At 43.0% G+C, this 13,401-nt stretch overlaps 1 protein-coding gene across 1 annotated transcript in view; it reads left to right on the top strand.

Moving 5' to 3' along the window:
- Positions 1-13,401, top strand: part of TMC1 (transmembrane channel like 1) — a 354,777-nt gene that overhangs the window by 216,832 nt on the left and 124,544 nt on the right. The window contains exon 4 of the mRNA XM_038769999.1: positions 7,323-7,481. Coding sequence (XP_038625927.1) covers positions 7,469-7,481 — 13 coding nt within the window. The 5' untranslated portion in view covers positions 7,323-7,468. The remainder of the gene's footprint in view (positions 1-7,322; positions 7,482-13,401) is intronic.

Raw genomic sequence — 13,401 nt, 5'->3', positions numbered from 1 at the left:
TAATCATAGCTCTTGTCATTACTTTAAACATGACCAAGGCAGTTTTAGAATGTGGGGAATTTAGCTAAAGCATAAGTAGTACCTTGGATTTATATATCACCTTCCTCCCAGGAGCTCAAAATGCTAGACAGTTTGTTAAAAATCTAATTATTTCCTAGAAGAGTCTTGTGAAGTAGTGATATTAATCCTGCAGCGCTCTGTCAAGAAGGTATAGTGATATGACGTCAAAGCATTCACGTAACCTAAATCTATAAAATTCTACCAAAGATTTTCTTCTACAAGTGATTTTTTTGACACCCATAGAAGTCTCCATAGTGTGTTGCAAATTTCATTAAAGCTCATCACAGATGTCAGCTGAGTCTTTCATTTAACATATATGCCTGAAATTTCCTGTTATTCTGTCATTTGTTATTAGAATAAGCCCATATATTGAATACAAAGAGAAATAAATTAGAGGGTCTTTTATCCTGAAGTTAACCTGACTCAATTCTGTAAGAACCTGGATTGCATGTTTTTTTCTGAATTGCATATTGTAGCCGAGCTTGCCTCATCCGTAATTTAATTTTCCATTATCTGAACCGTAGTGTAGAAAGGTGGGAAGTTTTTCATAGTAAATCTCTTTTAATCACATAAAATAGTGCTTTTCCTATACTGACTAATTTCTAGAGTGTATTAAGCTAGGTCAGAACAGTTGAAGAAACGAATTTACCAGTCTGTCCTTCCTTAGTAACATGTCAAACATGTAGGAGAAAAGATGTTGCTAGTAACCATGTAAAATGAATTTCCTTGGTGGGGAGTGTGTGAACCACATTATTAAAGCTAAAAGGACTACCTGAGATACAGAGTACAGCCAGACGTGACAGAGAGCCCCAGCAGAATCTTCTCACACCTCTCTTCTTTTGGTGTGGATCTTTTTAGTACAGGCTGTTCTCTTGTTATCCTGCCTTGTCTTCCAGCAGCCAGAATTGCAGGTAAATTCATAAATAGGTAGCTAGGAAGGTATGAAGATTTAATTGGAATGAGCTCCCACATTTGAATGCTTTGGTGAACTCCTTGGCAGGGCTATTTGAGACAACATATTTAGGGGAGCAGGGGCGCAGGGGCAGTTAAAAATGTGACTCCTGGCGGAAGCGGCATCTTTGTGAACGGGAACCTGGGAGCTGTACGCAATGGCTCTGGAGCTAGGGGAAAAGCCCAGGTGTCTCTCCCAGAGAAACGTTCTAGGTTTGGGGGGTTCAAATGAACATCCCAATGACATCATTTTGTGATGCCATGGGCACATGCGGCATCGTGTAACATCATGGAAGGGAATGGGAGGGGACAACAGATCTTTCCGTGCCTCGAGGTGCTCCATGTGTTTGAAACCAGCCCAGCCTCTTGGATTCAGAAAACTGGGCAAGGGCACTTTATGGGAACAGAAACCAGAGGGAGCCTTCACCAAAATATTTTAACTCTCAAAAATTATGTGGTTGAGACTTTCGTTTTTCACTGAAAGATTAGGGAATTTTCTCAAACCAGTTCATCTTTCATATAGACCACAGACAGCATTGATGTAAAATAAGATGTTATTAGTATATGCAAATCCAGATTATTTACCAGCTGGGTTACAACAATTGCCTCCTTAGTGTTCCCCCTGCCACAACTCCCTTCCCACTTCAGTCTATCCTACATGCAGCTGCTTAGAACCTGTTCCTTAAACATTCAGAACATATCACACCCTTCCACAAAAACCTCCCAAAATTCCCTGTCCTGGTATTTAAGGCACCTTATGTTATCAAGGCATGTTAAACCCTTAATGTAGTGCTCTGCATATAATAAGCACTCATTAAGTACCATTGATTTACCGGCTGTTTCCTTATTACCCTCCCTCTCTCCTTTTCCTCTACATCCTTTGCCTCTCCAAAACTAACCTTCTAACTGTACTTTGCCAGCAAAATAGTGTGCCCTAGTGGGAAAAGTATGGGCCTGAGCATTAGAAGACCTGAGTTCTAATCTCAGCTCTGCCACTTGCCAACTTTGTGACTTGGTACTTCTTTGTGCCTCATTTTCTTCATCTGTAAAATAGGGATTAAATACCTGTTTTCCCACTATAGATTCCAAGATCCTTGTGGGCAGGAAATGTTTCTATCAACTCTGTTGTATTATACTCTCCCAAGTGCTTAGTAGAGTGCTCTACTATATACTATACTATCTACTATATACTTTCCTACTATAACCCAGCCCACACACTTTGGTCCTTACTCCTCAAAGATCTCCAGTGGTTGCCTATCAACCTTCGAATCAAGCAAAAGCTCCTTACTCTTGGCTTCAAGGCTCTCCATCACCTCGCCCCCTCCTACCTCACCTCCCCTTACTCCTTCTTCAGCCCAGCCTGCATGCTCCGCTCCTCTGCCGCTAACCTCCTTACTGTGCTTCATTCTCGCCTGTCTCGCCGTCGACCCCTGGCCCATTCCCTACCTCTGGCCTAGAATGCCGTCCCTCCACACATCCACCAAATTAGCTCTCTTCCTCCCTTCAAAGGCCTTCCCAGACAGAGACCCCCCCTTTTTCCTCTCCTCCTCCCCTCCCCATCGCCCCCCCACCCTACCCTCTTCCCCTCCCAACAGCATGTGTATATATTTGTACATATTTATTACTCTATTTATTTTATTTGTACATATTTATTACTCTATTTTTATCAATGATGTGTATATAACTATACTTCTATTTATTATGATGGTATACCTGTCTACTTGTTTTGTTGTCTGTCTCCCCCTTCTAGACTGTGAGCCCATTGTTGGGTAGGGACCGTCTCTATATGTTGCCGATTTGTACTTCCCAAGCGCTTAGTACAGTGCTCTACACACAGTAAGCGCTCAATAAATACGATTGAATGAATGAATGAATGCTCTGCCCACAGTAAGTGCTCAATAAATGCCACTAGAATTTGATCCCCATATGGGGCAGGACTGTGTCCTACCTGATTATTTTGTATCTTCCCCGGTGCTCAGCACAGTGCCTGGAACATAGTAAACTCCTAATAAATACTATTATTATTATTATTATCATCATTATCATTCTCACATCTCTGACACATTGATTACACTTTTCCACTTTGTGGAATTCCTTCCCCACTCTAATCCTCTAAATAACATCCCTCCCACCTTCAAAACCTCCTTAGGAAGATGCCTCCCAACCATGACCAATACAGGGAAGAGATGGTTTTGATTATGATGTAAAATGAATCTCCTTGGTGTGTGCGTGTTTGTGTGTGTATTGTATTACTGAAGGTAAATGGGATTCTTGTCTAGTTCTCCAGTTTCCTGATCATGCCACCCCATCAACCATTTTAGCACCAGGATGAATATTTGCTTGTTTTATCTGTTTAATGGCTGGCTTTCCTTTTCATCACTGTCATCTATGCCCATTTTTAAATTTATAATATGTTTGCATTTTGTGTCTGCTTGTATCCCAGATAATACGCAGAGCCATGTATGAGAATATGAATCCCAGAGCCACACGGAGAAGCAGCATGGCTTAGTGGAAGGAGCCCGGGCTTGGGAGTCAGAGGTCATGGGTTCTAAACTTGGCTTTGCCACTTATCAGCTCTGTGACTTTAGGCAAGCCACTTAACTTCACTGTGCCTCAGTTACCTCATCTGTAAAATGGGGATTAAGACTGTGAGCCCCACGTGGGACAACCTGATTACCTTGTATCTGCCCCAGCTCTTAGAACAGTGCTTGGCATATAGTAAGTGCTTAATAAATACCATCGTTATTATTACATATGATTAATATATTAATTAATATAATTACATCTATTACCATATTATTATTATTATATTATCCCCCAGTAGACTGTGAACTCCTCAATGTCAGGGGATGAATTGCTTGCTGTGCGTAAAGCACTGTACTAAACACTCAGAAAGAATACATGGGTGGGCATTAGGTACAATCCCTAGTCCTCAAGGGGCTTACAGTCTAAGAATAGAAGTTAGGGAGAGGGGATGAGTGACTGAGAAGAGATGAATGAGAGTGGAAACAATAAAAACACTCAAACAACTAAGACCAGGACAAATGCACACAAAATAAAAACAAACATTCCTTCTATTGTGTTTTCTGAGTCCTTACTGTGGGCAAAGCACTACACTAAGCACTTAACAGAACAAAGAAAACAAAAGCAGTAGGCTGTGGTGGTTAGAGGAACAGGGGTGGGAACTCTTGTCTGTTCAGAGACCAACAGTCATGACCCCAGGCCCATTGATCACCATAGATACAGCAGCTGTTGGAGGTTCCCAGCTGCCTAAAGTACGTGCTCTGTACACAGTAGGCACTCAATAGATACTACTGAGGATGTTGAGCTGAAGCAATCTGTGCACATTAGGATTTTAACCCACATATTCAATCTGTCACTACATTCTGTCAGTTCAACCTTCCCAGCCGCTAAAATCCCCCCTTTCTTTTTCATCCAAACTGCTACCACATTAATCCAAGCAGTTATCCTATTACACCTTGATTACTGCATCAGCCTCCTCACTGACCTCCATGCCTCCTGTCTCTGTCCACTCCATACTTCACTCTGCTGCCTAGATCATTTTTCTACAGAAATAATAATAATGATGGCATTTATTAAGCACTTACTATGTGCAAAGCACTGTTCTAAGCGCTGGGGAGGTTACAAGGTGATCAGGTTGTCCCACGGGGGGCTCACAGTCTTAATCCCCATTTTACAGATGAGGTAACTGAGGCAACAGAGAAGTGAAGTGACTTGCCCAAAGTCACACAGCTGACAACTGGCAGAACCGGGATTTGAACCCATGACCTCTGACTCCGAAGCCCGGGCTCTTTCCACTGAGCCACACTGCTTCTCTAATGTTCAGTCCGTGTTTCCTCACTACTCCAGAACCTCCGGTGGTTTCCCATCCACCTCCGCATCAAACAGAAACTCCTTACTGTCGGCTTTAAAGCACTCAATCACCTTGCCTTCTCCTATCTTACCTGCTGCTTTGCTACTACAACCCAGCCCACACACTTCATTCCTCTAATGCCAACCTACTCATTGTACTTCAGTCTTATCTATCTCACCGCTGACCTCTCGCCCACATCCTGCCTCTGGCCTGGAATGACCTCCCTCTTCACATCTGACAGACTATCACTCTTCCTGCTTTCATAATCTTATTTAAAGCACATCTCCAAGAGAGTTTCCCTGACTAAGCTCTCATTTCTTTTTCTCCCACTACCTTCTGCATTACCCTTGTACATGGATTTGCACCCTTTATTCAACCCTCTCTCAGCCCCACAGTGCTTATGTGCATATCTGTAATGTATTGATTTGGTCAATAACTGTCTCCCCCTCTACACTGAAAGCTCACTGCGGGCAGGGAACGATTCTACCAACTGTCTTATATTGTACTTTCCCAAGCACTTAGTACAGCCATCTACACACAGTAAGTGCTCAATAAATATGGCTGAGTGATTGATTGATTTAAAAATAATTGAATAGGTTCCTTCTTTTGATCATCTTTCTAATATCTTTCCTTGGAATTTGGGTGTGGATACAAGTCACAGGTTGTGTTTTGTTAGCCTAGTTCTATGACTAGCTGGAGAAAGGTTAGCTTAGTTCTGTGCCTCTGGTTAGGATGGGGTGGGGTATGACATTTGTAAGTTTGGGAGGAGCCAGTCAAAATAGACCCAAATGGGGGAAAATTGTTCTGACCTTGCCCTTCACAACCGGCCATTTTCTTTGCATCAAGATCTTGAGGGTTGGGGCTGAAAAAGGATGCCGAAAGGCAAAATGTTGCTCCAATGTGAACACGACACCCAGACACATTTGGATCCCATTGCACCTGCTGCTGCTTCCTTTGCCAGAGCAGAGCCAGCCAAAATCCTTATCACCTGAGTAACTGGAGCCCGGAAGGCTCTTTGTGGTTGTAGGTTGGGTAGGCCTTTGTTGGGCTGTATATTAGGATTAGGGTTTTCATTACCCATTTCTGAAATGGCAGGATTCTGGATCTTTTTTAAGGGAGGGAAATTATTATCTTGTCTCTAGAAGTTGTCTGTGGAGAAAAAAAGTCCACACTTCTCAAGGGAAGTTTTCAGCATAAGGGAAGCTCTGGATGAAAAGAGAAACAGTGTGGCCTAGTGTTTTAGAGCACGGGCCTGGGAGTCAGAAGGACCTGGGTTCTAATCCCAGAGCCACCTCTTGTCCGCTGTGTGATCTTGGTCAATTCACTTCCCTCTGCCTCAGGTCTAAAATGGGGATTAAGACTGTGACCCCCATATGGGATATTAACTGTTCAACCTGATTAGCATTTATCTACCCCAGTGCTTAGTACAGTGCCTGGCACATAGTAAGTTCTTAAGCAATACCATAAAAAGAGAACCAGTATATTTTTATTATAATAATAATATTTATTATTACCATCATCATCATTAATGGTTTTCATTGAGTGTTTACTGTGTGCAGAGAACTATACTAAGTGCTTGGGAGAGTACAACAGAGTTGTATTTGTTAAGCATTCACTATGTGTCAAGCACTGTTCTAAATGCTGAAGTAAATAGAAGTTAATCAGATTGGCTGCAGTCGCTGTCCTACAAGTCAGTAAGAGGGCGAACAGGTATTTAATCTTCATTTTACAATTCATTCATTCAGTCGTACTTATTGAGCGCTTACTGTGTGCAGAGCACTGTACTAAGCGCTTGGGAAGTACAAGTTGGCAACATACAGAGATGGTCCCAACCCAATAGCAGGCTCACAGTCTAGAAGGGGGACGAAACTGAGGCACAGAGAAGTTATGTAACTTGCCCAAGGTCACACAAGCAGTTGGTAGAGCTGGGATTAGAACCCAGGGCCTCTGACTCCCAGGCCTGTGCCTTTTCCAGCAGGCCAAGCTGCTTCTCTACCTACACTATATGCTGTCTCCACCTTCCTCCTGTTCAAAATGCTGAATGGCATCAATTGATAGAGTTTATATTTGTTTCATTGCTTAACTCTGAAAGATCTCACCAAAAGGAACATTTTTCTACATATTCTCAACAGTTAATACTACTCACACTTTTTCATATTGTTGTCTTCATTTCTGGGCCAAACTACCCCAATGAGATAAAATCAGGAGCGTGCATTAGAAAGTCGATAAAGGTCTGGAAGCAGAAAATGTGTCAGGCAAACATGCAGTGTTGAGGTAATCACATGTGTTATTTTTGTGGGCACCTTCCCGTTGTTCTTTTAAAACATGAGCCCCCCAAATGTAACCCTTTTGACCTGAGCAGTTCACCCCTAAATGGTAAACTAAACATTCATGAAAAATTGATGTGTTAGGAAATTGGTCTCTTCTTATGTTTCAGACTGTGAAATGGCACCAGCAGAGCCCTGTCACTGTCAGGCAAAAGTGTGTTGATGTACGAGACACTTACCCTGAAACACTTATCCTTTCAACTTGTAATCTCCTCTGCAGCCGGCAGCCTAGACAGCCCAACAAGAAACCGCCCTGATGCCGAAAAAAGGTAATTTTTTTTTTAAAAAAAAACATAGCTACTACTCTGCCATCTTGCCCCTCCTGCTGCTGGATCCCAGGCAATTGGAGTGAAGGATTTTACCAATTTTGAGTTCCCTCTGGGAGGATTGTTTCTTTCTTCTCCACACTGTGCAGTCCTTGTTGGTTCTTGAGAAATTTGTGTTTCCCCCATTTGGGAGTCGCATCTTTGCTTGTCATTTACCCCTTTCGGTCTCCTGGTGAACAGTGTCTTTGACTGGTAAACCAAAATGGTGCCTCGATGGCCCTTGCTAGAACATGGGGCCTTCTGACTCCAGGGGGCAGTTGGGTAAACCTCTTCCCCACCACCCCCTAAAAAAAGTGGGGTCCGGCTGAATAGTTCAGACCTGAAATTTGGTCATATGCAGCTGGTTTGGGGTTGGGATTTGCTTTGTGGGGGAGAGAATGGACCACTATCGCTCTAGTGGCACCCGTTTGGAGTTTTAGAAGAATTCAAGGGAGATATTGTGAATCCAGCAAAGGGAAAGAGGAGAGACAGAAAAGAACAAAAAGAGTCTCCCAAGAAGTTATTTGGGTGTGAAAGGGATGAGCAGTAGAATGGGGCTGTGTTGCTGTTAGTGTGACTTGCTCTAGAGTTTATTTCGTGTGCAATATTAATAACGCGTGGAGCAGTCAGTAGCGGTTTCAAGATGTTGATTTTTTTTTTTTTTAGTACTGGAGTCCTGTTTGTCTTACAGCTTTATTCCTGCTTAGAAAAACAAGTAGGTGTTCTTATGCTTTGGGAACTGGAACAGAGTCTTTTTTCCATAACAGGACTCTTAATAAACATGAAGTGTTTGCATAAATCATCCTTTTGGTTGACTTATTTAATTTTAGAGTGGTAAGTGAATATGGAGACTTCATTAAGTGGTAATCTATTAAAGCAATCCAGCTTCAGTGCAGTATCTTTGGAATCTGAGCAGTACCCTATTTAATGCACTCAGCCATTTAGTTGACTGCAAACATCTGGAGTATCTTAGACGTAGCCATTATCCAAGTATTTTATTGTCTATCAAAACAAGCACTTCTTTCAGGGTTTTGTGCAAATTTCAAAGAGAGGCTTTTGATAATGGACCAGAATTGCATATAAGCTTTTACCAGGGTGTGGCTCACTTTCCATCATTTTGGGCCAGATTCAAATCTTATGTAATTCTATATGCTTTTCAGAAGGTCAGTGAAGCAGCAAGGCTCAGAGACATCATGATGCACAGACTACATATTATCCACAAGCTCTAGCCTTTTCAAGATGGGCATTGGATATGGGACAAGGCATCTCTTCAACACTTGGCACTTATTGTCTCCATATTGCCCTGTTTAATATTCTGGAGCATTACGGCATCCTGAGCTATTTGGTGTTTTGCACAAGGAGGGGTTTTTTTTGTTCCTTTTTGCATTAACGACATTAACTCGTCAGAATGACGGGATCCAGCCATGAACAAATATCTAGCAAGCGCAACAGCTCACCAGCAGAGTCACAGGAAGAAAAATACTGTGGGATGGTTGGGGGATGGTCTAGGGGAGTAGAGAGATGGAGGGGCACTAAATGGAAAGGAGGATGAGTTACAGCAACCCATTGCATCAGGATATTAATAAGTCAAAGAGGTCAATCCCAGTTCTCATTTCAGAAAGCCAAACCTGGAGCTGGCTCTTGCCTCTTCTTTCCCACAGGGTTAGAGTTGGGGGCAGGAAGAGAAAGGCCAACCTTATCCATAGTCCAGTCAGCTTTCATGGTGGCTTTCTTAAGTGTTGCTAGAGGGGCTGGAAGGAGCAGGCTAAGGGAGGTGAAGGTCCTCTCTTGCTTCAGAAGAAGGTGTGGAAATTATTATTTGTAAATGACACTGGACATTTTAAAGGAGATAAATGATAGAAATACAAAGTACTTATGACTAAAGTGAAAATTCAGTTATCCTAGCAAAATTAGATTGATTCGTTTATCTCCATCAAAGCAAATTGTGTTTATTCCTGCTACACCATAGCCTTCAAATACCTATCTTAGCTGATTCTAGTTCTGGTTGCCACCTTCAACTGAGGTGATCAAGCATCCCAAATTCAGTGGGGCCTCCTGATATTTCAGAGCCTGCCCCACTGCCCACTGTAGGTGTTTAGGAACACATTTGTGAGCGAATAAACCTAAACTTACTGCGGGTGTAATCTCCAGGTTAAAAAGATGGCTGAATGAGATGTGTGCATATCATAACTAATAGAAGGGGTGATGTAGGAAAGAGGAAGAAGGAGGAAGAATGGGGGTGGTGGCTGAGAGGAAAGAGGATGGGATCCAACTGACTGGGGGGAATGAGGATGGGAGTCTGAGGAGAGTGCGGGGTGGAAGGCAGTGCCCTGGGAGCAGGGTCCCAACTCTCTCAGGGGGATCAGGGTGAGATGACAGTGTTAAAAAAAAGTGGAAGCTGACAGAGGGGAAGGATGGGAGAAGGCTGATAAGTAAGACTTCTTGTCTAGGCAAGAAGTCGAGGGAATAAAATTATCGGCATTTTCCAAGGGGAAAAACACAAAACACCCTAAAATATGTGACTGAAAACCAAACATCAGTCTAAAAGACAGTAACTGTGGATTCCCTTAGGCCTCAACCCCAAAAATGAAGATAATAAGAGACTAAAACTTTGTGTTGGGAGAGTTGGACTCAGCCTGGCCAAATAATTAAAAACAAGAATACTTTGCATTTGTAGAGCACTTTACATGGTTGCATTGCTTTGTCAACAAGAACTAATTAATCCACACAGCCCCTCCAGAGGCAGGGAAATATCATTATCTCTAACTGCAAAGATAAGGAAGCTGGGACACAAAGGATTTCAGTGACTTGCCCAAGGCTGTACACCAAGTCAGTGGCCCTATCTGAACTGGGAATCTGCATTTTACACAGTGAAGCACTCAAGGGGAAATGGAGTTCCAAACTGGAACTCCTGCATCACCCTTGCACTTGGATTTGCATCCTTCATTCGCCCCACCCTTAGCCCCACAGAACTTACATACATTTCCATAATTCATTTATTTATATTAATGTCTGCTTCCCCCTCTAGACTGTAAGCTCCCTCTGGGCAGGGAATGTGTCTACCAAGTCTCTCATATATTACTCTCCCAAGTGCTTAGTACAGTGCTGTGCACACAGTAAATGCTCGATAAATATGATTGATTAAAACAAAAGCTGGGTAATGGTAATCAAAAGGAATCATAATCAGTATCAGATCACAAATCTGGGTTGGAATCAAGAGGTTTATTTCCTGGAATCTTCATAGATATCTCTGCTCTTCACTAGGGCTATAATGAACTTCAATTTGGTAGGAATCAATCAATCAGTGGTATTTATTGAGCCTGACTGTGCAGTGCTCTGTACTAAGTTCTTGGTAGGACACATACAATACAATTGGTAGACTCAATGCCTGCCCTCAAGGAGTTTGCAGTCTAGCGGGAAGCATTTGATGTTCCATTTTCAGTCAGTCAATCAATGGTGTTTATTGAGCACTTACTGTTTACAGAGCAGCACACTGAGTGCTTGGGAGAGGACAATATAGCAGAGTAACCAAAGTCATGTGGTGCTTAGTGACTGTGCCCTTGGTAATAATGGGCAAAGTTGTGCTGAAAAAAATTTCACATATTAAAGATGACTAGCACATTGACAGCATTGGTAATGGCGAAGGGTACGGGGAGCTGGACCTTGGAAACTTACTCAAATGTGAATAACCACAGTTTTGAAATCAATCAATCAATCAATCGTATTTATTGAGCGCTTACTATGTACATAGCACTGTACTAAGTGCTTGGGAAGTACAAATTGGCAACACATAGAGACAGTCCCTACCCAACAGTGGGCTCACAGTCTAAAAGGGGGAGACAGAGAACAAAACCAAACATACCAACAAAATAAAATAAATAGGATAGAAATGTACAAGTAAAATAAATAAATAAATAAATAGAGTAATAAATATGTGCAACCATATATACATATATACAGGTGCTGTGGGGAAGGGAAGGAGGTAAGATGGGGGGATGGAGAGGGGGACGAGGGGGAGAGGAAGGAAGGGGCTCAGTCTGGGAAGGCCTCCTGGAGGAGGTGAGCTCTCAGCAGGGCCTTGAAGGGAGGAAGAGAGCTAGCTTGGCGGAGGGGCAGAGGGAGGGCATTCCAGGCCCGGGGGATGACGTGGGCCGGGGGTCGATGGCGGGACAGGCGAGAACGAGGTACAGTGAGGAGATTAGCGGTGGAGGAGCGGAGGGTGCGGGCTGGGCAGTAGAAGGAGAGAAGGGAGGTGAGGTAGGAGGGGGCGAGGTGATGGACAGCCTTGAAGCCCAGGGTGAGGAGTTTCTGCCTGATGCGCAGATTGATTGGTAGCCATTGGAGGTTTTTGAGGAGGGGAGTAATATGCCCAGAGCATTTCTGGACAAAGATAATCCGGGCAGCAGCATGAAGTATGGATTGAAGTGGAGAGAGACACGAGGATGGGAGATCAGAGAGAAGGCTGGTGCAGTAGTCCAGACGGGATAGGATGAGAGCTTGAATGAGCAGGGTAGCGGTTGAAGGTTGAAAGGTTGAAGTTTGGCAGCTAGTGCATTTGAGTTGGAATCAATAAACTTAAATTATTGTACTTGTTCCTTCATTGCTTGGCTGTGGGATGTCGAAAGAGTTACTGCCTCTCTCTGTTGCTCAGTTTGCCATCTCATTATAAAGTGTAGCTATCTATGCTATACAGCAGCTGTAGAGAAACAGTTAAGGAGATTCATTTGGGAAGGTTTTGAGCTGTTTAGCATCAGAGGCAACAAAACCCGGGCCTCTTAGGTCTCAGTTTCCTCATTTCTAAAATGGGTATGTTATTGCCCTGCCCTAGGAATGAGTTTTCTTATTTTGGCTGCTCCTTGAAAGTGAAGGGTAGTTAATGACACTTTTTTCCTACCTCCACACATATTCAGAATTACCATACTAAGTTCTTACATTATCCTGTCATACGATGCAATCTTTCTGACTACTGCCGTAGAATTCAGAATTCCATTTTTTTGAGGGTTGGCTCCTTTGCTTCCTAACTCCATTCCCACCTTTTGTCAACTGGCCTCAGTCTCTTTATAATGTTGGTTTCTAGCTGCTGATTGTCTCAAGTGCTTTCGTTGTGGGCAGGGAACGTAGGGAAGCAGCGTGGCTCAGTGGAAAGAGCACAGGCTTTGGAGTCAGAGGTCATGGGTTCGAATCCCGGCTCCACCACATGTCTGCTGTGTGACCTTGGGCAAGTCACTTCACTTCTCGGAGCCTCAGTTACCTCATCTGTAAAATGGGGATGAAGACTGTGAGCCCCGTGTGGGACAACCTGATCACCTTGTATCCCCCCAGTGCTTAGAACAGTGCTTTGCACATAGTAAGCACTTAACAAATGCTGCTATTATTTTATTTTTTTTAATTTTTTACCAGCTCAATTATATTGTACTTTTGCAAGCACTTACTAGAGTGTTCTGCACACAATAATATGATTGATTGATTGACTTTTTTATGGTATTTGTTAAACACTTACTATGTGACAGACACTGTACTAAGTGCTGGTGTAGATACAAGTTAATCAGGTTGGACATAGTCCCTGTCCCACATTGGGCTCACAGTTTTAATCCCCATTTTCCAGATGAGGTAAATGAGGCACAGGGTGGTTAAGCGACTTGCCCGAAGTCACACAGCAGGCATGTGGCAGAGTCAGGATCAGAACCCTGGTCCTTCTAACTCCCAGGCCCGTGCTCTATCCATTAGGCCATGATGTTTCTCATGTATTGATTAATTGCTTTGGTGGGCACTTTTAAAGATGCATTTTGGATTTTAAATGCCAGACTGTTGTGTCCTGACAATCCCATATAGTTTTCCTAAGGTCTTTTCCTGAACCCTGAATCCTTCATCACAGGAAAGACAC

Source organism: Tachyglossus aculeatus, chromosome X4 (assembly GCF_015852505.1).
Source record: "Tachyglossus aculeatus isolate mTacAcu1 chromosome X4, mTacAcu1.pri, whole genome shotgun sequence".
Taxonomy (NCBI): Eukaryota; Metazoa; Chordata; class Mammalia; order Monotremata; family Tachyglossidae; genus Tachyglossus; species Tachyglossus aculeatus.
Note: the sequence above shows the minus strand (reverse complement) of the source record. Positions and strands in the feature narration are given on the sequence as shown.